At 38.6% G+C, this 25,449-nt stretch overlaps 1 protein-coding gene across 1 annotated transcript in view; it reads right to left on the bottom strand.

Annotated features, from left to right (window-relative positions):
* ROR1 (receptor tyrosine kinase like orphan receptor 1) overlaps positions 1 to 25,449 on the bottom strand; it is a 196,107-nt gene that overhangs the window by 21,998 nt on the left and 148,660 nt on the right. The window contains exons 3-4 of the mRNA XM_056845613.1: positions 21,514 to 21,801; positions 19,529 to 19,559 (exon numbers count right to left, since the gene is read on the bottom strand). Of these exons, the coding sequence (XP_056701591.1) occupies positions 19,529 to 19,559; positions 21,514 to 21,801 (319 nt within the window). The remainder of the gene's footprint in view (positions 1 to 19,528; positions 19,560 to 21,513; positions 21,802 to 25,449) is intronic.

Raw genomic sequence — 25,449 nt, forward strand, 5'->3', positions numbered from 1 at the left:
TTGAAAACAGCTCTGGGAATCTGGACTGAATCTTTTCTGCCAGCCCTTTCTACATTTTTAAGCATGAACCACAACTTGTATGCTCCCTCCTATGAAAAGAGAGGAATTTCCAGCAAAATGGAAAGCAGAAGAGTGCCCTGTCAGAGAAGATTGGGAAACTGGCTGAATATCCAATCATGGCGAAATTGACAAATTATGTTAAAAAACCATATAAAGAATTTCAAGAAAAATAGAATGTATTATATGCTGTATCTGAATTTATAATAATGTTTAATCTTAAAACCGTGTTTAATATGCATCATATAAAATACATATGATTTGTATTAAGATCATTGTTAAACTATTATTTATTACTAATACACAGGAGTTATGTTTATTGCAAAAAATATTATTGTCTGCTTCACTTTTGTCTTTAGTCCAGATGTAATGGTAACTGCATTTGAAGAAGAGTTGGTTTTTATATGCTGACTTTCTCTACCACTTAAGGCAGAATCAAACTGACTTACAATCACCTTCCCTTCCCCTCCCCGCAACAGACACCCTGTGAGGTAGGCGGGGCTGAAAGAGCATGACTGGCCCAAGGTCACCCAGTTGGCTTTATGTGGAGGAGTGGGGAAACCAACCCAGTTCACCAGATTAACGTCCACCGCTCATGTGGAACAGTGGGGAATCAAACCCGGTTCTCCAGATCAGAGTCCACCGCTCCAAACCACCGCTCTTAACCACTGCACCACGCTGGCTCTTTTTAAATCTATTTTTTTCTTTCTGGATACTGATTTTTCTATATCTGTTCTATAACTATAAATAGATATAGATATAACACAGCCCTGACCTGGATGGCCCAGGCTAGCCTGATCTCGTCAGATCTCAGAAGCTAAGCAGGGTCAGCCCTGGTTAGTATTTGGATGGGAGACCACCAAGGAATACCAGGGTTGCTGTGCAGAGGAAGGCACTGGCAAACCACCTCTGTTAGTCTCTTGCCATGAAAACCCCCAAAAAGGGGTCACCTTAAGTCGGCTGCGACTTGAAGGCACTTTACACACATAGATATAACACACACAGAAAAGAAAAAAGATGAATTTCTTAGCACTTGCATTTTGTTTGCTAGGATTGTTTTAGATTTCTCTCTGAGGGTGGTCAACCTTGCAAATTTTAGGAAGAGAAATGCATACAAAATTTTGAGGCTCAAATAGGATGCAACTATCAGTACTAAATACTGCGTATGCTACTGGCCTTTATGTTAAAGGGTTTTTATTTCATTATCTGTGGTCATCATCTGAGCATACAATATGGCACCTGATAAAAAAATCAGTTCTGTGCTTTAATAATAATAATAATAAAAAAGACAGAAGCCACAGATAGCATTAAATACATTTTCCAGTGTGCTCGTCACAGAATTTGGATATATATTTTATCACCCCAGAAACAAGTATTTTACTTCTCTTTTCAACGTTTCCAGATATACTATCTTCATCCTATCTCGACATTAACCTCTTAGCACATGCGGTGTCTGGGAACACTTGGCGTTGCTCTTCTGGTCCAAAAGTACAAGAAATGAACCCAGCTTTGCATTATTCTTTTATTCTACAGTACACCATGTCTGTGTTTAAGATACAGCTGGATTTGGAGTGACTTATCAGATAGTACTGGGCACTACCACTCAGTTGTCAGCTCAGGAAGTCCAAGTTAAATCCCAATTAAATTGAAATTTGAGAGGAAAGAACTTCCCTTGTGAACCAGCTACATTTTAGCCCTCAGTTATTTTTAAAACTCAGCACAACCGAATTCCTTTTCAGCTGACACATGATAGGCTTTTCACATGAGCTTTATTAACAGTGATGAAGTGCAACAACTTCACAGTGAAGCAGTTTTGTCTTCCTTGGCCACCCAAATGGCACTCTTTCATGGCTTTGTTTTAGCTTCCTTAGCACAAATAATACATGCCTAATGTATCTGAGGTCCTGTTCTTTCACTGTTCTTTACATATTCCAAAATCTGTTTATCTTACGTATTTGACTAGGAAGCTGAGATATTCTAGGGGATTACCACACATGTATACCTTTGCCATAAGAAGGAATTTAGCATAGTATGAGCTTTGAACTTTTTTTCTTTACAAGGAACAGAATACCTCTTAGAATTTCCACTAACCATGTCCCCTACATAACATAAAAAATAATACACCAAAGCTGAAGTACCTTTGATGCTACACACTCCTTACTCAGAAAGAAATCATTTACCTATAAGATCTGTCTTAAATATATTTTATTCCACAAGTTCCATTTCTGTAATAGGCTAGCTCTGACTTAATATTTCAGGTAATTATGGCATTAACTAGGCAAATTGGGTGTATATGAACAGTTTCTCTATTCACAAGCAAACCAGAAGGTTATTGACTGACAAAGAAGCAACCTAAATTTTGCATGGTTTAAAAAAGTTGCCATACCTCTATAACAATTTTACTTAAACACTCAAGGCATACTGTTAAATATGAATACTAAATAAGTCATCTAAGAGGTATACCTGAACTGATACATTTTACAACAATCTATTAACACCTTAGGTGATTTATAATCAATAAACTAAAACGATAGGCAATAAAACATCCAACAAAAACAGAAGATAGCAATGCTAATCAGGCATTTGAAAGGTCTTGAAAAACGTAGGTTATAGATTTTAGCTTTAGCTTTTTAATGTGGATTATTTTATGTAGACTTTATGTAATAGTTTTATTTGTAAACCATATTGGGGATACACTCTCTATTCACTGCCATGGTACAATTGTTTTTTTTTAAGATATCTATCATAAACGCTAACTTTTGGCATTAGTCAAATTCCTTGTGCATTTACTTCCGACCTTCAATCACCTTCACTTTCAGAAAATAACAGGTAACATAAGAGGTAATTAATCAACTTCCTAATCTACCATCCTTTTTCTGGGAATGCAGAGTATTTCCGTTATGGAAATGGTTATTTACCTGTTGTTATGGGGTTGATATTTCAACAATTGATCTATGTACATTTGGTATGACTACTGCAAGTGCCTATTAGATGCCCACAGTGCCCAGCAAAAGGATAGTAGATTTGGATTAACTACCTCTGATGTAGTGAGTGTTTATGATAGCTATCTTTTAAAACAATTGTACTATAACAGTGAATAAGGTGTCCCCCCCCCAGTACAGTTTACAGAATAAAATTGCTACATAAACTAACCCACGTTAAAAAGCTAAGATAAAACATATAATCTAAGTTTTCCTATACCTTTCAAATGGCCTAATTTACATTGCTGTCTTCTACTTTTATTGAATTTGTTTTATTGCCTGTAATTTTAGTTTATTGATGATAAACCACCATGCGTGTTAATAGATATTGAAAAATGTATCTAATCCCTTTATAAAGCCACCTAAACTGGGGGCCGTCTTCACATCCCATTACACAACCAGGTCCACAACTTAATTATATTTTTTCTGGTATGCACCCCAGTATTTGTGCACACTTACCTGAACTCCTTGGAAGAAGGATGAGACACAAAAGTGGAATGGAATGGAGTAGAATGGAGAAAAAGTATATGAAGCACATAGATAACTAACAGCCCATTCCTGAGCCTCAAGGATGAAAGTCCTTAGGAGGCCAGAAAGGGGCTATGCCAACGTTCGTGCCCCCTGAGCCGGTGCCCATGCCACTTACACCGTCCAGGGTGGCACAGGCGCTGGCGGGGCGACCCAGATGCCATTCTCCTGGTGCTGCCACAGCAGTGTCACAAAGTCCCTTGCCAGCATCCCAGGGGGCAGAGCTGCCAGTAGGCAGCTTCCTGACCCCTTTTGGCCCGGTACACTGACAGGGAGAATAGTGTTGCTGTGCCAGCTTTTTGCAGAATGCCCCATTAAAAAAATAAAAAACCTATGAAAGGCTTTTTAAAGCCTTTCGGCAGCCGGGGAACAGCTTTGGAAGCACCATGGCAGCACCACAGCCATGCCGTCCCTGGCTGCCGAAGACTCAGGAATGGGTTGGCTGTGTTAGCCATGTTAAATTTTTGTACAGTATGTATACTAGGTTATGGTACTGTGAAACAGGGCAGAAGGATTTTTTGTCTGTGGGAAGCCTGAAGAGACTCTTCGAAGCCCTGAAAATACTCTGCCTTGCAGTGCAATCCTATGCATGTTTACTCAAAAGAAAGCATAACTGAGTCAACTGAGCTTACTTCCAAATAAGTATGCACAGGATTAAAACTTGAGACTCTCAAGTCTGCCGGGCTAGGCAGTACTGAGGGAGGACAACATTTGTTGAGAATGGCCATTAGCAACTATGCCATATCTTTAATAATAAATTAGTGCCATGCAAGTCTATCTGTGGAAAGGCAATCCATTCAACAGAGCTAGTTACTGGTATGCTATTTATTAAATAATCATTCTGTTCATCATTAATGGTTAAAGCTGTTGAGATGCTATTTCGGAGTAGGGACAGTCTGTCAAATTTATTAAAAAGCAGCTCATTAAACATTTGGTGAAACTGCTCCCTAAAGTATGAAAAAATATATGATGTCAAGGAGAAAAAAAGTTAACTTCTTGCTGCTGCTAAATTATGTGGGGTTTGTTTGGTTTAGAGCCTGGTTTTCTTTCGTCATCTGGGGCAGCTGGTGAGTCCCAACATCTTATAAGCGGTTTCTCTTATTTAAAATAGATGGAGTGGTTCAACAACTGTGAAAACATTAGAAGTTCACATAACGTGTGTGTCTTTCATAAATTCCATTCCTGATAGACACGCATAAATAGAAGCTATTCATTGGGGAATAATTGGCCAGCTCCAAGAATCTCATGAGCTGAATTAAACTGGAGTTGGAAAAGGAGAGATTGCTCTTGAGATAAGAACATGATTCCTAAGGTAGCAAACAGCTATGAACATATGCTTCAGTGAAACGTCTCCGAATTCATAAGTGGAACTGCCTGTGAGCAAGGAATACATGTGTGTTTTCTTCAAAATTACTAAATCATGCTTCTACCAGTAACTTAGGAAGGGGAATGCCAGAAAACGAGAAAGAAGCTCATAGTTCCTGTTTCTGGGATAGGACAGACGACCACTGCAAGCAGTTATTATGATCCACAAATTAAAGGTCTTTTTTCTAGGGTCTTCACTAAAAGAGGTGTGTGTGTGTGTGTGTGTGTTGGTTTATGTAAAAAATCCATTTTCCTAGTCCTGGGTTTTGGCAGGAAAAACTGAGACTTTGGGATTCCTACAGAAAGCCTTTGGAGCAAGGCTCAAGTAAATGTTCATATAAAATCTTCAAACAGACCAGTTCCTCTCTTCAAAAAACAAATCTTACTCTACCCAAACCCGAGGGTAGAAATTTAGAGACATTCCTCCTGGGTGCCCATTCTGCTGTTCATCTGGGCCAGGGCCCCCTGAACCTTTTGAGTCTGTGGCACTTTTGAAATTCTGACACAAGGTGGTAGGCACAACCACAAAATGGCTGCCACAGGAAGCACAGCCCATCACAAAATGTCCTTCACATTTCCTGGTGGAAAGGAAGATAACATGAAGGAACTGTAGACAACATGAACCCATGTATATAAATATTGTTAGATTAGAAGGGAACAAAAGTCACCAAGTATAAACCTTCCCTTGCACCATAAAATGCATACACAACCCCAAGACATGATCCTAGTACAGCTATAGCACTTAGTGAGTTTAAATCCAAGTTACCTTTATATGTTAAGAACATGCAGTGAAAATATGATTTCTTTATTCTTTTATTTATTTATTTGTGTTGTTTATAATCTGCCTGTCTCGCAGGGACTCAAGGTGGATTACGTAGAGGGATTCAGTACAATCAACAAAACAGGACATTCAGTAAACAGTGCATTAAGACTGTAGAAGTCTGCATCCACCAGAGAGAACTGAAGCATAGCATAAATATTAACATGACACTATAAGCAATACAAAAATTAAATAATAGGATCCTACTTACAGTAAGTTATACACAGCAGCATAGACTACAGTCCCATATCATTTGTCAAAGTAAATTTATGAAACATTTTGTACAGTGAAACCCTATTACCTATGTAGAAAAGCCCTCTTGAATAATTCAGCTATATTGATCAAATTAAATAAACAGGAATCAGAATCATTACTGATTGTCTTACAAAAGCAATTAGTTTCTTCCAACAAGACCTTGCACTGCATTTCGAGCTGAAACCTCCCCAGATTCCAAAAGTGACTTAGCAAGTGATACTTGGGCCAGAGAAATACTCCAAAGCCCTGCTGTATATATTATAGAATGATGGTTTTACCTAATCTGTTTTTAAATTTGAATTACCAATGAGAAGCCAGAACAACTACATATCTTGGAATTATTCCAGTTTGTATGAATTTAGATAAACCGTAAGATATGATTTCTTTGTTGTGAGAATAGACTAATGATGGCCAAAATCAAGTCTAAGTGTCCATTTGCAGAACTAATGATGTAGAAACAGCAATGTATGTTTTGATTCATATCTTCAGCGCATAACATAACTTCAACATTGCTTCATTGTTTTGGTAGCACATAAGTATATATTTTTTTCAAATTATACTTAGCTTGAACTGCAGTTGAATTTTTTAATGCACTTGTAAAATACATTTTTTTATACTAGGCCATGATAAGGGTTTCCCCCTGATACAAGCCAGCTTTCAACCCAGTCATAGACAGACTCCAGCTTTTAGATTTGATAAAGTATAACAGTACAAATATATCATAGTAGAGTTTATAAAAACAAGGTTTCCTTAAAGAAACAGCTTCTTTGAAACATCTTTGCAACCTCAGTAATAATTTTCCAGTAGTAAGCAAGATAAATGAAATGATTAATGCACTTATAGTTTTATCAGTGGCAGTTAATATTAAAGAATATCATAACATTTGGCCTTGTCATGCAAATTATTACAAAAGGTCCTTATTGTTTACAAGACTATGATAGACCCAGTACTTATTTGAGGGCGGGAAATTGGAATCTTTGTGAATTCACATGAAAGGAGACAAAAACTATCTGGTGTTATCATTTACAATTCTATTAAGGACATATTAGGGACTGAGTCTTGCACTTGCTTACAAAAGGTCACCACTAGAATTAAAAAAACAACAACCATTGGTACTCCAGGACCTTTATGATCCCACCCATAGCAACTACCATATGTTACCCTTCCTGCTGCTGGCAGCTAAGGTTGCAAGTGCCCAGTGCCACTAATGCACCTTTCTAATAGATGTGCTTTGTGATCTTTCCTGAGTGAAGCAGGAGAGAATAAGGAGAAGCAAAGGTACTTCAAGGACCAAAGAGACAAGTAAAATATGTTGTTCTTTCCTCAGCTTTCTTCCTCAGCAATAGGCCTCTTTCAACTCTAAGAGTCTAGTCCATTTGTCAGGAATTGTCAGTTATGGGCTCACCAGATAAATCCCACAAAACAACTTCTAGACAGGTAGTCCATAGAAAGGTGATTTATTGAGAAATACACAGTGAGTTGAAGAAAATGACTTGGAAGCAGCGAGGAAACTAATGGGGGTAGGAATGAGAGTACAGTAGATATAAAGTTGAAATGAACTTTCTGGACGACTCCTGGTTGCTACGGCAACCCCTTGTTCCCAGAGATGAGCGAGACAAAACATAACAGAGTTGAATAACAATTCAACCTTGGAGCACCAACTGGCCTAACCGCTGAGAACCAGGCCGGTGCCTGACAGGAATGTTCCAGCTCTGGATTTCCTGTATTGAGCATTGTACAGCCCCTCCCAACCCTAGGACACTTGACTGTCTGACTTTGGGGTGTGCACCAATCCACCCCCCCTGGGCATTTTTTGAGTTTGGGTTTAATAGACCCGGAAATGTTCAAAAAATGCGGAAAAATCAAAAACTTTCAGGTTAATAAATCTGAAACGGAAAAATACAGGGCACAGAGCTGAAGTCTGGGCTCAGAGTGAGCCCAGCCCTCAGTTCAGCCCGCAGCCAAACTCCAGCGGGGAAGAACTGAAGGCTGCACTCACTCCCCACTGGGAGCCAGCGCAATCTTCAGTTTTTTGTCCCCGCCCCAGCCAAACTCCATGTGGAATTCGGCTGGGGCGTGGAAGAACTGAAGGCTGTGCTCACTTCCAGCTAGGAGCCAGTGCAGCCTTCAGGTTAGCATTGCTGCAGGTTCCAAAGTCCTGGACTTCGGAGTGGGCAGCGATGCTAAAATGAAGGCTGCGCTCGGAGCAAGCACAGTCTTTGGTTTTGCATCCCGCAGGCTCTGGAGCCAGTGGGGGACCCAGCCAGCAGCAGGCAAGTAAGGGAGGGAGGGGGAGAGAGAGAGGTGGGTAGTTTTTTTTAAAAAAATGTGGCCCTGAATAATGCAGAATAAATTCAGCATTATCTGGGGATTCGCTTTTTGTCTCGCTTTAAGTGCTGCCATTTCCCCCCTCCAGTACAGCCCCCCCAAATGCCAAAAAGGTATTTCCCAGTTTTTTTTCAGTTCGACATATCGATATGCACACCCCTATTTATACTTCAGTCTGTGTTGCCTCTAGGGATGATAACATAAATCTTGTCAATGTCTACTCCTGTAGAACACTTTATTTCTCCACAGCCATGTACATTCTAAGGCCTACTAAGGTAGGTAGATTCAACTAAGGATAGGACCATCACAGCTGAGAATCATGTGTGCCTATGAGTCCATATTTAATTTTGGAATTATTTTCATAGTTTGTGTACGTTTGAACCTATATAACTATGCAGTCCTCGAAACTGAAGACTCAGTTGGGCTACTCAGATGACTGAATGGAAGAAACACTTGTACGTATTATTATTCCTTTAGAAGTTGAAAATATACACCTGAAAATTTATGAACAGGTAGTCCTAAGCTGGTGTTGTGATTCTTTGCCAGATTTATCTTCTTGCACATCCCTGTCACTGCTGTATCCCCTATCATAAACAAAGGCATTGATGCATTGGCCAGGAGATTCTGGCCACTAAAGAAGGCCCACAGCAGTGACCGCAGAGCTGAACACCTGCCTCACCTAAAGTAGCAGAGCAGCAATGACAGGAGGTTATCGCAAGCAGCATGACAACTACATCTTCTCTGGCTCTTATAATGTGGGAACCATGATACACAGTCTGGAGCAGCCCCAGTAATTTGACTTACCCATCAGGGTTTATTCCAGGGATTGCAAGCAGTAACGTCCTTGAGTCTCACTAAAGGATGACACAGATTGGGAACCTGCCTCTCACAGAGGTTCCCTGAGAGCCTTGTTGCCTAGGGATGAAGCTGGTGACATTGAACATTCTCTCCGTGTGTAATGTGCCATCAATTTTCAGCCAATTTATGGCTACCCATCATGGGATTTTCAAGGCAAGAGAAGAACAGAGGTGGCTTGCCATTGCCTGCCTCTGTGTAGTGACCCTGGACTTCCTTGTTGGTCTTCCATCCAAGTACTAACCAGGGCCAACTCTGTGTAGCTTCCGAAATCTGACAAGAAATCTAGGTAGTTGAATATTGAATACTGATAGCCCATTGGAGTCTTCTTGATTCTTTCATGTACTCTCAGAGAGAACTTCTAAGGAGATCAACAGCACCTCCTGAGATTTGACTCTTGCCACCACTGGCTTGGGAGAAAAAGGGTTTTCCATAAAATATTCAGATATCCCACAACTCTGCACTCTTATCAAAACCTACTGAAACAGAACAAGAACCTAAATTTTGACAGAGTGGGATCCCACAGATCTATGCTGTTAGTGATGGCACTTTCCTCCAGCACGAGAAGCCTTCCATTGACTCAAAAGGGAAAGAACCTCTTGCACTGGGGAAGGCCCCTTGCAGTGCGGAAAGTGCGGCCATTAGTAGAAGACCCATAAAAACCAACCCAGTGATTTAAAAAGCAACTTACTAATGCAAAGGTGTGGGATAGAAGGAGAAACGGTTGCAATTTTTTTGTTTTCACAAAAAATACTATCCAGCTAATAAGAGTATAATTTTTTTAAACTTCCCCACTTAAGTAAGAACACACACTTTTTTACTAACAAGGTCAATAAAGTCACCACATTGAGAAGTTGATGTGTTATCCCTTATTATAGCAATTGAACTTCTACTAGGAATTTCTACTGCCTTTGCTACTTCAATGCAATTAACTCTGCATGGTTTTAATTATCAGAATAAATGATGTAACACCTTATAATCTTTCTTCCACACCCTTAATGATTTTGTGATGAAGTAATATAAGTTGCAACTAGCCTCCGTAACTACCACTCAAGGCCATAATATACACATTGGCTATGCAAACTATATTATCGTTACCTCTAAAGTCCTTTCTAAATGTTCTATGGTTTATAGCAGCAATGAAAAGCAGTTCAGGTCACTAGAGATTTATTCTGCTTTTTAATGTTTTTACTAGACTGAATAAACACATTCCCAAAGATTGAAACCACTGGCTACTCCAAAGACTGGTGAAGCACAGGGTAAACTTGTTTAAGTTGAGGTTTGCAAGATTGACACTTCTTCACAACAATAGGCTGCTTTGTTAGTTTTAAATGGAAATGAAACTAGTCTGGGCCTCATTGCTTTCAATGGAACAGGGCACATTGTAAGCTATAAATGAATCTTGTCTTACCAACTTCATATTGGATTTCATGTCATCTTCATCACAAGGCTATCTGTTATAACATTTATCACTATACTGTAAAATCATCCTGCATTAAGCCTCAAAACACTGAATCTGGTATAATGTACTTTCCCATTCCTGGTGGCCATCATGAAACATATACATGTCAGCAATGAAATCAGACTCAGTAGGACAAGTTAAGCTTTTTGCTGTTAGAAATAAATGTGAAGCTCTTGTGGCGCAGAGGGCAAAAAGCGACACCAGCCTTGGATTACAAAATTAAAAAGGGAGCCTCGCATTTTTTCTGAACCGGAATGAATCGACGGTCTTTTTGAAGATTCTGTGAAGCTAGGCAATTTGAGTCCAAATTCTGTTATATCTCAGATCCATGGCATTTACAAGACAGAGCGGGATTAACACATCGCTTCTGATACTGAAGGCAACTCAGTCATAAAGTTGGCTGTCTTTAGCAAAACAATTTTAGATTAACACACCCAGCTATTTTCTATGAGGAGAACTTTTAAAATGCTCTCAGTGCTGTGTGGGGGCCATTTGCTTTGTTTATTTTCTTATTTATAACCCAATCCAAATATTCCAGATAGAGGTGAACACCCTGTGTTGCTTAGAAAAGCTAGGCCTGCCAACATGACCAATATGTTTAAGAGTACTCTTAACTGCTGTTAGCATCATTAGGCTGAAATTTGGAGTAATGGAAATGAACATGCAATGCCAATCCAGGCCTAAAAACAATGCATTATATACAAAATGTTGCAGAGGGAAACGTGGGGGGGGGGGAACAATAGTAGAGAAAACCACAGCCGTAACAAGGGGAAGGGAGATTTTGATAGATAGACATAGGAAAGAAGTTTGACAGAACAATTTTATTATTGAAAAACTGTTTAAGGTTTTCTTTCTGTCAGAATTTTATTTCCTTCCCATTTTCAAAACACCAAGTTAAATTTGTTCCCATTTCTTCCACACCCCGGAATCAAATCTACGGCAGAAGCTGTTGGCATCATTAGGCTGAATTTTGGAGTAATGGAAATGCACATGCAATGCTAATTTCTGCTATCCAACTGTGTGGCTTTCTTAACTACTTCTGGAGATTTGGCACTATGCGTTGTCATATGGCCAGACTAAATTTCCAGAAAGAAAACACCCCAGTTGCTTGGGTTATTATTTCCTTCCCCTTTCCCAACATTATTAATGACATCCACCTTGTTATGATGATGCCTGAGTTCAGTTCTGCGAAATAAAAAGCAATAAGTATATTCTAGTACTGGGACTCAAGCTTTGACAGGCTAGTTTAAATTTTTTCTAGTGCCAGTAACACAGCAATAGTTGGGAATGAGAACATGAAGTGTAATGTTTATCTTTTGGGGTATTATACCTTTCCAAGCCTCCTCACAAAGCTGCATCAAACATTTTAGTGTTTCATTTTAAAACAGGAAAAAATATACAAAGGTGACTAACCTTTGTTTCTTCTTTAATAAAGGTGTCAAATGTACAATTTTAGGATTTCCTTAAAGAGTTTATGTAAACATGGCTGAGGCAGATCTCTGGTTTTCAAAGGCCCTGGTTTAAATCCCTTAATAGAAATGAAAATCTAACCTTTCACCCCTACTTTGTGTGTCAATCAGTCAAGGGTCATGGTGTCTTTTGTGTAGCAACTCAAGGTGTATGAATACAGATCTGGTTTCGAAGGTCTGAGATGATATGCATCCAGAGATTAGAATAAGATATTTGAAACTGTAACATGATGGCAATTTGAAGTTGCCTTTCAGTGTTATCCATTGTGTTTAGCAAACAAGACTAAATAAGAATTGGTATAGCAAGGTTTCAGGCATCAATGTATCTGAATCATTTTTCTCTTTTTTGAGTAGCAAATCCATTTTTTAAATTTAAAGTTTTAAAATCACATTTGTCTCAAGTAAATTCCAGTTGAGAAAAACAGGATTGCCTTGGCAAGAATGGGGGAGGGGAAACTGCAAGTAGATTTGCAAACTCCAGCTGGGAAATTCTTGAAGATTTGGGGGCAGGCACTGTGGAAGGGGAAAATAATCTATGGTATACTATAGTTTGCCCTCTGAATCTTCCATTTTATCCAGGCAAACTGGTCTCTGTAGTCTGGATATTAGTTGCAATTCCAGGAGAACTCCAGACCCCACCTGAAGACTGGCAATCCTACCTGGAAGTATGCTGGAACTGGGTCGGCTATCACCTTCCTGACGAATACACCCTTTTCTGCTCTGTTCCATCACCTTTTCCCAAGGGGACCCATAGTTTCTTTCTTGTTTGTGTCCCTCCTCTTTGATATCCAGTGACAAGTGAGAATATTGTGCAGAAAACTGTTAAATGAAACATTGCATCTTCTCAACCTGTGCGGTACAGGCCTGAGTCTATTACTGATCAACCACTATGCTTTTTACCACTATGCTTTTTACCCTCTCTTGAGTCAATCTTCAGGAATAGGCCATGTCTTAACCTATGTTTAACCCGCTAAGCACAATATACCAAGTTCAAGGAACCCTCAGATGCACTGACTGTTAAAAACCAACCAACTAACCAACAACCACCCAGTCTGCTCTTATCACACTACCATTTTTTCTACAAATACAACACCTTAATAAAATAGAAAGGGGCACAGAAATTATCTCAGCATTTCAGCCCTTACCCCACTCCCATGCTCAGAGAAGAAACCTAACAGCCTCTTCTGGTTGAAGTAGTGGAGCCATGGGTGGGACAGAAGTAGAAAAAGCAATGCCCAGTCTCACTCAGTCTGGTGTCTGTTGATAATCTCCCCCCCCCCCCATCAATTCAGAGCTGCCTTATGGTGACCCTGTAGTGTTTTCAAGGCAAGAGACATTCGGAGATGGTTTGTCATTGCCTGCCTCCATGCCATGACTCTGGTATTCCTTGGGGGCTTCCCATCCAGGGTCAGGACTGAGAGTGTGTGACTGGCCCAAGGTCACCCAGCAAGCTTCCATGGCGCGGGTGGGGATTTGAACGTGGGTTTCCCTGGTTCAAGTCCAACACCTTAATGACTACACCATGCTAGCTCTCATCTGCTGGTAATAATTAATCCCAGACCCTGAACAGCTGCAACTTGTCTAAATGAAAGAACATATGCCTCTGAATATGTGCCTTTTACTCACTATCAAGCTCCTATCCTCACCTTCCCATCTGTGATTAGGGCTAAAGGGCTGAAGAGGCATAATGCTCAGGCAGGTTTAAACTTCAGAACATTTCATAACAGAAAAAGTACCTTATTGCAAAAGGAACATAATACCTAAGCCCTCTTAAACTCTACCATCTCTCACTCCAGAATCTTGAGGAGAATCTAAATAAATCTCAACCAAGTATAATCCTTTCTCTGAAGTCTGAGACTGCAAACACTTGCAGATTGCTTTTCACACTGTAATCACATACATCTATATACCTAGTATTAAGGGATAATTTCTAGTTTGGAGGGAGTGATCTGCAAACAACTAACTTGGGAATCTCTCATTTTAATAACTGAAGTATTGATTCATTGTTTTCTCCCCTGCCCCTCAGCTTTCTCCAAATAGTTTTGAATCTTACCCTCTCAGTCAGTGAACATACATGTGTGTGTGCGCGTGTGTGTGTGTTTTTTGGTTTGATAATCAGCCCATCTCTTCACAGCCATATAATTATAACTACATATCACTACCATGCGGTCATACTGAGTGTGGAAGTACTAATGTGTGGGTTGCTTCCAACATGGCAATCCTATGAATTAATTATCTTCACAATGTCTTATCATGAACAGCCTTGCTCACGTCTTGCAAACTGAGGGCCATGGCTTCTTTATTGAATCAATACATCTCATGTTGGGTCTTCTTTTCCTGCTGCCTTCAACTTTCGCTAGTAACATTCTCTTTTCCAGTGAGTCTTGTCTTCTCATGGTGTGACCAAAGCATGATAGCCTCAGTTTAGTCATTTTAGCTTCTAGGGAGGGTTCAGGCTTTATTTGATTGAAACCCACATATTTGTCTTTTTGGAGGTCCATGGTATTCGTAAAACTCTCCTCCAACACCACATTTCAAATGAATCAACTTTCTTCCTGTCAGCTTTCCTCAGTGTCCAACTTTCACACCCATATATATATATAGCAACAGGGAATACTATGGTATGAATTATCTTGATCTTGGCTGCCAGTGACCTATCCTTACACTTAAGAATCTTTTCTAGCTCCTTCAAGGCTGCCCTTCCCAGTCTCAATCTCTTTCTGATTTCTTGGTTGCAGTCTTCTTTTTGGTTGATGATAGAGCCAAGAAATAGAAAATAACTATTTCAAATTCTCCATCATCAACCTTGAAGTTGTGTAATTCCTCAATAGTCATTACTTTTGTTAAGCTGTAATCCTGCTTTGGCACTTTCTGCAGTAACCTTCTTCACTATTTTCTGCCAGTAATGTGGTGTCATCTGCATATCTCAGATTTTTAATGCTCCTCCCACTACATTTCACTCCACCTTCATCTAAACCTAATCCATCTTTCCTTATGATACATTCTGCTTACAGATTGAACTGACAGGGAGATAAAATACATCCTTCTCTGTCACCTTTGCCAATCTATCTGCTCTGCAGTTCAATTTTAAAAGTTCAAAATAGCCAGATTGAAAGGTTTTTCATCAACAGCCAAACATAGCTGTTCTTGACTTCCAGTGCCAAGAGGCTGCAAGTAGAAAGCTCAAACCAGAAGTTGGGTTGAAAAGGTTGACAACACTACTGGTTGACAACATCCAGGCCATTACCAGGGAATGTTTTATTTAGAAGACTGGCACGAGCACCAGCCATCATATGACCCTGGAATGGCTGAGATTTTTTTAAACCCAAGATGAAGTAATGTTGGTAGAATGTAATATGGTTTTTGTCAGTGAAATGGAATAACATAGCCTTTTGCTTTTCACTCTGCTTTGGGTAGTCTGGAGAGGTTGCATAAGTATATTTATTTTTATAATGATCTCTGCAACTGAGTCAGTGATTCCAGTATAATGTAAATCATGAGGTATATGTGTATAGAGCTAGTGTGCCTTAGTGGCAAAGACTATGAGGTTTGCATTCTACCTGAATGTAATGCATATATTTTCAGTGAATGAAAGAAATCTTCACTATTGTGTGTAGCTAAATTGGGTCACATATGTTTGACACGCTCTTTAGCTCCTCTTTGTCTTCTGTAGCAAACACAAACAACACCAGCCTTCCCATCCAAATAACAGAAAGGAAACCTCTTAAAAGTCCCACAACATAAATTAATCTTAAATTTTCCTATTTCAGTATGTTACCTACTTTAAAATAAGCCGGAGGCCATGCCTCAAAAGCCATATTGTATAATTATTTATTTTTTAAAATTATTTTTTCTGCTTTTATTGTTTGAGTTTTTTTAACCATTGACTTTATTTTTAATGCTGATCAATATTTAGTGGCTCATTTTGTAAGTTACTCTCTTCAGCACCTTGAAAGCCTTGTGGCTGTACAGCAGTTTAAAAAATGGGATTTGCTCTAAAGCAGTTTAAAAAATGGGATTTAAGCCCATATATAAGTATTCTGTAGGAAATTCCAACAGTTTACATTAGAGCTCCATAACATTCAAATCCGTTCCCTGGCAAATTTTACAGAGCAAGCCTGTGCATGGCTACTTAGAAGTAAGTTCTTTCTTTTTACAAGAGAACAAGCTGAAGGCCCATTGAAAACCCCATGAAGGAGAAAATAATTGGGATACTCCCCCAAATTTCCCTCTGCAGAATTTGGTAAGCTGTCCTGAATTTTAGCAGGCTAATTTCTCCTCTTCCTTTCCCCCTTTAACTGGTTCTCAACTGCTTCTGGAGCATGCTGAGTCCTCATCAGACTTTCCCCCCCTTTTGATTAATTCACAAAGTCATACTTTTCTGCTTATGTCGGGAGTCACACAACTAAGCATAAACCCTTTGGTTATCCTTAGACAATTGGGTTTTGCTGCTTTCATGGTCATATTGGTGGGTAGACAGCTGGAAGAAGCTGTAGCACCCATAACAATGAAATAATTTTTTTCAATTTTGTGAGATTTTGAACCTTTTTAGGAAACCATCAGGGGTGCAAGGCCAGGCGGTTAGAGAAAAGAACCTCTGCTTGACCCAGAGCTTCCACTACAACAATAAATGTAATTGTGGATGCTTTTAAGTACACAATATTATTCAATGCTTTATTATATATATTTTCAAGGCAACCCCGGTGTTATTTTGCTTTATCATAACCAATTTGTATGTCACACAGCGTTGCAGTCCAAATCCCACTACATGCCAGGGTTTCTGGTTTCCTCTTTTGAAGGAGGGCATTCTGTGTTTGTATGCACATTTCCCATTGCCTGGAAAAAAATGACTGAAACTGTCAACTTCACTCTTATCATTTCAGTGCAGTGGTACATGCAAAGAGCAGTTTCAGCTGCACATGCAGAAGTCTTTTTCCAAATTTTGCAGTTCCAGTCACTGGGTGATTGATGGTACAAGGACAGGAGGAGATTAAATCCTAGTTTTCTGAAAAAAATTTTTGGGGGATACTAGCTGTTAAAAGGGGACTGCATGCACAGCCTGGCTGCAAGATCAGAGATAGCAACCACACATATAGAACCTATTGGCACATTCAGTTCCTAACTGAGCTCAGGACACAGGCACAGAAGCCTGTTCCCACAGATGTAGTGCCCCTAATCAGATAGGAGGGGGTGTTTAAAAACTAGACATTTATTTTGGCATTTCTAAATTGTCTTTCAATCACAGACACCTATGAAGTATGAGCTTCATGATATCATTAAGGTTATGCTTTCAGAGTGATGACAAAATCTAATTTGAAAAATCAAAATGTGTAGCCAGAGCAGAACAATAAGCTTTTATTTGCCCGAAGTTCCAGTCCCTTTACAGAAAGTTTCTAAAGCAAAGCCAGTCAGTGATTTTGACAGACTGCATATATTTTGTGCTTAAGTTCTACAAACGAACCATTATGGCATCAATTAGATTGATGTGAGTTTCAAATTCATACAGCCAAATCCTAAAACATGCGACATTAACAAGTATGTGCTAAGTGCATGCTAAGAATTACGACATGAAAGAAAGAAAGAAAGAAAGAAAGAAAGAAAGAAAGAAAGAAAGAAAGAAAGAAAGAAAGAAAGAAAGAAAGAAAGAAAGAAAGAAAGAAAGAAAGAAAGAAAGAAAGAAAGAAAGAAAGAAAGAAAGGTGGGCCCACAAGTTGTGCAGTTCTAGCATGACCAAGCACTAGAAATTATTTCAGTATTCTTTGCTACAGCCCTGTAGGAAAGGCTGAAGGGAGGCCAAGAGTGACAGAACAGTTGGTTCCCTAAAACTAATTAATAGCTGGGATTTCCTAATCCATTGTCAGCCATTATTTTACACCACTGCATTGCAATAGGGTTGCTGATTCAGTTGGCTTTTTATAAATGCTTTCAGATTTGTACAGTCAAATAGTGAGAACAGATAATGGATCACTGCTTTTCAAAGGAATGGGACATGCTGAAAGAGTGTGCATAAAAAAGTCCACTTTGGCTCACTGCCTTCATTTTGACATCCAGGTATCTGTTTTACTCTACATACGAACATTAGTTCCTTCAACACTTTCATCAAGAGCACCATCAAGTCTAGGATAATGATATAAGAAGTGAGAATGGAGGGGAAATGACATGAAGATGGAGAAGGCTAGTGTCCTAACCATTTTTCCCAGGCCCAAACTATTCCCCCTCTTTTTAAGAAACCCTGTTATCTACTGGAATCTGCTATGCCATGTCTGCGGCGGCGGCTGCTGTTGCCACACTGGACTGTTCTATCTCTCCCTTGACTGCTGATCCATCATGGTAGCAGTCAAACAGATCAACAATTAAGCAAGTAATACAGTTCTGAGGCCATTAAAAAAGCAGGCTGCCCCATGGGTCATGAACATTATCTCAGATTTCAATGTGTGGCAAATAATGGTTTACAGGGAGAGGACTTTTAACACTTTCAGAATCACAAAGTGGTTTGAAACCCTTTTTTCCTGGCTGGAAAGATTCAAGTGAATATTTTTAGGGGTTGCTTTACACTGAAGTAGATCAATGGGTCGTTTAATCAAGTACAGATGACTGGCTGTTGGCTCTCCAGATTTTCAGGAAAACTTTCTTTAGCCTTGCTTCTAAAGATGTTTTTTGTTGAGTGCTACCTAAGATTCTCAGTTCAATTTGTACCTAAAACTCTGCATCAGGGCCAGAACAATTATTTAAAATCTTAGAAGATAGTCTGGTAGCGATCAGAAGAAATAATCTGTCAGGCCTTATCAGGTGACGTTAGGGTACACAGTTGTCTTTGAATAGCAACGTATGAAGCTCCTATGCCCTCCACTGAGTTAGCCCATTTAGCCCAGTTCTCAGGTCTCTTTTTAGATCTCCCTCAGGTAACATATGAAGCTTTTGTTTACCTACTTGAGACTGACCATCTTCTGCTATGCTTCTGCTTTATATTAGAACATTACAATATTTAGGCAAATACATTTTATTTTAACGCCTGCCACAAGAATAGTAATACACTTTTAGATGGCTTAAGCAATTAAGCTAAGCAATACACTGTAGAGGAAAGACTCTGGTTTGCCCATCAAGAAAAATATAGAGTGGTCTCACATTCAGTGTCAGCTTCTATGAACACATGAAGCTGCCATATACTGAATCAGACCCTTGGTCCATCCAAGTCAGTATTGTCTACTCAGACTGGCAGTGGCTCTCCAGGGTCTGAGGTAGAGGTTTTTCACATCACCTACTTGCCTAGTCCCTTTAACTGGAGATGCCAGGGATTGAACCTGGGACCTTCTGCATGCCAAGCAGATGCTCTACCACTATAAAATTTTATAGGCAACTATAAAATTATTACTCAAAAACTTGAAATAAATTGGTAGAAACAACTTACGATGTTCCAGGACTTGCTGTTGGTGGAGGACCTATAAGAAAAATTTTTTTTAAAAAAAAGTAGACAAGAATTTTTAGCATCAAGTAAGCTACTAAAAACAATTTATTCATGCTGAATATGGTTTTATATTAGTTTCTAAATTCTAATATAAAGGCCAAAACTATTGTTACAGCAGTAATTATCTAGTGAATACTGATACATGTAACAATTTTAGTTCTTTTATTGCACTTAGCAGCTCAGTAAGTATAATCTGAGATGCATATTCCCAATGAAAATGTATGAGAATTTTCAGTTCCCAGTTCTGTCTCATTCCAAGTAATAAAAGAAAGAAGACTATATATGAAACTGGTGAACTTTTTACCAAAATCTTTCATTATTTGGTCAATATCTTTTGAGTATTTGCTTTCAGAAGTTTTGAGAATGAATGACAGAACCTATACCTGAACAATCAATTGTAAATAGCGTTAACATTTCTAAATCTGCTTGCCACATTTAGAAGTTTCTATTGTCCAAATAAAATAGAATAAATATGAAAGTGTCATTTTCTAAAACAAATATTTTGATCAATCTTAACAAGATGGAAAGAAGGTTCCCTTCAAAATTAGTCGTTAAATTATTTTAAATTAAAAACTATAGCCAAGGACAAAAAAAACACGCAGGTGAATGCATCCAAGCAGGTTTTTGAACTTTGTTTTCTTGAACAGCAGTCTTGGCATGATGTATGACAAATGAGAGTTGAAAAGGATGGGAGTGTCAAAGGCAGTGTGTGATACAGCAAAGGGCTCTGCTGTTACAAGTTCAAAATAAAAAAGCAGGGAGTTGGGGGTTACCGCACTTTGTATTCCTAGTGATGTATTAAGAGTTTGAAAATGTTGTAAAAACATCGCTTTAAAAGGGTTTTTGGATACCACGGCTTATAAATGGTTGGAAGACGTCTTCACAGCTAAAGCGGCCAAACAAAGTGCGAACAGTATTTTTTGTAACGTTTTCAAACTCTTAATACATCGGTGGGAATACATAGAAAGTGCGAACAGTATTTTTTATAACATTTTCAAACTCTTAATACATCGCTGGGAATACAAGTGCGGTAACCCCCAATGTGAGCCATTGGGCCTAATCCGAGGTGGTTATTTGGGTCCTTGCCTATGATTCGGGGGGAGAAAAGCGGGAAGATTTTTATTTACCACGTACACGTTAACAGAGTGAACCACTATACATCAAATCAAATATTGTCTTGCTGTACTAGTCTCCCTGTTCCAGCACATGACTATGTATTGCTGACAAGACTTAAGGTGTATAAAATTGTAATACCCAACCTGGACAAATGCTGAAGCGTTCATAAGACGGATTCGACAAATCAAGTCTCAGTGAACAAGTCAACTCATGATTCAACATGAGAAAAAAGCTTTCTCTTTTGTATGCACACAATTGGGTAAACTTCATTGATCATAAAAGAGAATTTCAGCAGATAATGAATTCATCACTGTTCCAATGAAACTTTCCTTGTTAGGCTATAGTTGTCAAAGTCCTCACACCAAACGTGTGGGAGACATAAAAGCTAAGGCAGAAACTGTCTGCAGTTCAAGAACACTTGGATAGTTTAAAGTTTTTCTTTTACTACCTTCATCTATATTGCTATATACATAAAACTGTTTTGATTACGTTGCTCCCCAAGGCACCTTCTATTGGCAAAAGAGTTGTGTGGGTCAACTGAAGGATCCATCATTAGTTGAATGGAAACCTGGAATCCAGCCCTTTAAATCTATTAGATGTTATAGGAAAAGCAAAAACCAGAATGCCCTAAAAAACTGAGCAATGCCCTCCTTTTGTAGAAGGGCTATATTAAGGTGAAGAATTATGGGAAATTTTCTGTTGCTGCTGTATAGGCTGTCTGGGCTTTAATCAGTGAAGGGATTATCTCTATCTCCACAGTTTTTTTAAGCTAGCATTTCTCTTAAAGTAGTTTGCCAAAAAGGAAGTCTTACCAAATTTCACAAACAGCACCCCAGTTGTAGAAACAGTCTTCCTGCCATTTGTCGCCACACACTGAAAGTAGCCAGTGTCTGTGGTATCCAGATTTCTTATTCGTAACCGAGACCCATAGCTTGTTGCACGGAAAGATATCCTCCTGGGTTCTTGTACAACAGGAGCATCATTCTTCAGCCAGCGCACAGTTGGAAGAGGATTGCCAGAGACCCTGCAATGCAGTTCTGCTGTCTGGCCTAGAGTAGTGGTGATATTGTTCATAGGCTCATCAAGTGTCAAGAAATAATCTGTCAAAAACACAAAAAAGCGTATTAGCTATGGCAAGCATTTCTGGAACTCTCTTTCAAAAACAATCAGATCCTAGCCTTTAGCAGCACTTTTTCAGGTAGAAATATATGTTAAACGTTCAGTTATGCTAGTTCTAGTCCTGTTCCATGGCACAAAGAATTCCTGTTTATGAAGGCTTCCTAATTATTTTCTGTTGAGCATCATACCACATTTACTCCTTTTGTTTATGGATTCTTTTGAAACAAAATGAGATACCTGCACAGTCAAGGTTGAAATATACAGCATGTACCTGTTAATATAGAATACAAAGTTTGCATTTTGTGGAGAAGTGGAATGTTAAACCAGCATCTACAGACATGTTAAGCTCTTCTAATCCATTTTAGCTTCTTCTTTCAAACACTACATGGAATACTTTCAGAAATAATGCATCTTTTGGATTAAAGCATTGTTTTATAATGTGGCATTAAAATACAAGTCCTACATCATACTGGAGTTCCACTGCCTTTCATTGCTAAATCACAGGTTCAATGCTATCTAACTCAAAATGTCTGTTAAAAATGTGCTTAGAAAACCATTATCTAGTGAGTGAATTTTCCCTCTTATCCCAGTAGATCATCTTTCGATTGAAGGTAACAACCTGGTTTAAGAGATTCACTGTTGTTTTTGTACCATTTCACACACTCCAACCTTGTTTGCAGACCTGCCAACTCTCACCTAATCTAATCTCAGATCCACTTTGGAAAGTAGTCCTCATTCTAGTCAATTTCACTTCATATAATTTCCTAAGTAATATTGACAAAAAGGTAAATTGTCCAAGCACTCAACAAAGCTTTCTAGACCAAAACACAATATAACCCAGCTGACCAGCAAGTTGTGTAGCCACTTATCCACATGCAAATCAATAAAGTTCAACTAAATGTAAACGGACTGAAAGCTTTGATTTAAGGACTACAAAGATTCCACATGAATGGGTAGAAGGACTTGACAGTATTGATATTTTAACAACATTCAGACAGTTCTCTGTGATGTCCTGTACACAGGTCCTAGCACAAAGCCTCAGATCTCTGGCTGTTGGATCAAGTCAGAAAACAGCTCTCTCCATTTCTTTTAAGAGTGTCTCTGATCAAAACCTTGGAATAGAAAAGTGGCTGTTGCTGATGAAATGGTGAATTTATTTTCCACAAAGCCTACATCTCTGACTTCTAAATCTTCTTAAGTCTTACCAGTTGCACATCTGAAATCTGCTGCATGTAGAGATGCAGGAAGAAATGCTCCAATAGAACTTCACAGGCATTATTGTTCACTGCCTTGCCTGTGAAGGATAATGCATGTGAATACTTGCACTAAGAACAAGTTACAAAACAGCGCCTTGGACCAAACTATGCCCTTGGCATTAATATATTTTTTAGTTGTAAGACCCTCAAGCCACTGGCACCAGAATTCATCGAGATAAATTTAATCAGTGAGAGTTCCACGTTAAGGATTTAAAGATCCCACCATTAATCAGTTTGCTTTTTCTTCAGATTCAACACTTATCAGCTTTCATTTGGTACTAGACACTTATGAAAACACTCTCAGAAAACAACTTAAATGTAGAAATATCGATTTGAAACTAGAAATCCTTTAAAAGAAACCACCTATAATTTAATAATAGTCAATTTTTATTATTTTTTTCTATTTGTAAAAACAATTTGCTCCTAGTCTTAAACCCTGGATGCCACGTTTCAACCCACAAGCATTTTTTTTCTTTTTGATTGAGTTATAAACTTCTGAAAAATGCTGACAGACCCTTTACTGTAGCAGGCCTAGTGGGTGCCCTATAATGAACTTCTAAATTACTTGAGATAATATCTGGAAAGCTTGGCCTTCAATACGTTTCTGGTTTTGACCAGTTGCCAATGCAAACACTGCACATCGTAAGTCACCTTCATGAGTCTAAGAGCATACATTGGAGACACAGAATGTAAAATCTAAATATTACAACATATTTTAATTTTTGTGTTATGGGATAGTTGCAGCTGTGCTTTTACACACAGAAGTCTGAAATGACTACAAGCACCAAATTTTTAAGGAGAAATGTGCATATTTCCACAGCTATGTACTGACCTTGTTAAAACAGGAAAATTTCTCTGTATGCACTACTTCAAAAAAACATTTGAATAGCACTTAAAATCAAAATACCAATTCTGGCAAAGGAATTTTAATCTTGATATGATTACTCTAGCTTAAATGTCTGGAGTTACATTTTACTGTTGAGACTATCTATGATGAATAATTCTGTTCGGCAAAGTAAAACTGGTAATAGCTATGTATAGCTGAACTGAAATTGTTTGGACATAAATTATATAAGATGAGGAAGAAGGCCAAGCATTCATTTTGCCTAGCCAGATTGCTCTTATTTTATCAAAATCTCCCAATAAAGAATGAGTTAAACATCACACCGAATGGCTTATTTTCCTTCTTATTGTTCTATCATACACTCCTTCCCAAACTGACATCTTTATTATGCCCTGTAAACTGGCATTAGGGTATGACGGTGCAACTATCCATGGGCGGACAGAGGATGTTTTTACCTGTCCGCAACCTGTCGCTTTCTCACTCTCTTTCACCAATCCACCCAACAACAGCACAGGATAGAATGAAACTGTGACAGACAGCTGCATTCTAAAGAGTCATAGAACCCCCTTGATTGACAGGGAGTTCGAACAGAATTCTAAGAGTTGCAGTTAGAACTCTGACAGTTAGGAATTGTGGGTTGGCTGAGAGAAAAGTCAATAGAGCTTGGAAACAGCCATGTGAGTTGTAAGCTGTCTGGTGGAGGATTTTCCTCAGGAATGAAAAGGAACACATTTTGGGTTTTTGGATCAGGACAGGATCTATAACCAGCTATATAGGGAAAATAGCTCTAAGGTTTATAGAGTGATTCCTAAGAGTCTAATGGGAAATATGTGAATTGAGTGATCCCAGGCCACTTTAAGAGAGAAACTGGGGAAGTGTGTTAATGTTCCTAACTCCTACAACTAAAGAACCACTGTGAAAAAGAAAGAAGCTTAAGTTTAAGAAAGTGTAAAAAAAAACCTTAAGTTTAAGAAACAGGCCAGTGACTGCCAAGAGAACCACCCTCAGTAGAAAATAAATGTTTAAACACTTGTATGTGAACCACCTTGATACATTTGGAAGTACAAAACATTACTTGCATTTAACATCTCAAACTTCTGAATTCTGTTACAATCTATGTTGCCTGTTATTGAAGATTTGCTCACCTAACTTTTAAATCCTACTAAAAGAGACAAATAAAACTATTTTAAGTTGTATTTCAAAAAGCCTATTAAGTGCCAAATATTTTTTTGATTTTTTTTACAGTTGTACAGGTGCTTTTATTTTCTCCTGTATTTCCAGTGCTTAACGTATCTTAAATTTAAAACATCCACAAACCACAGACTGAATATCAATCTCCACATATATTTCATCACAATTCAATAACAATGTTTACAGCTTTATATATCTATGAAACACTGAACAAAATGGCATAAGTTCCCCCTCCCCAGACACTGTTTTCCTTTATAAACAAGGTCTTCATAGAGGATGGTCAATGGAATTGATGCCGACCACTGTCTGAAAGAGGAATGATCTTTTTTTAATTATTA

Source organism: Euleptes europaea, chromosome 2, assembly GCF_029931775.1.
Source record: "Euleptes europaea isolate rEulEur1 chromosome 2, rEulEur1.hap1, whole genome shotgun sequence".
NCBI lineage: Eukaryota > Metazoa > Chordata > Lepidosauria > Squamata > Sphaerodactylidae > Euleptes > Euleptes europaea.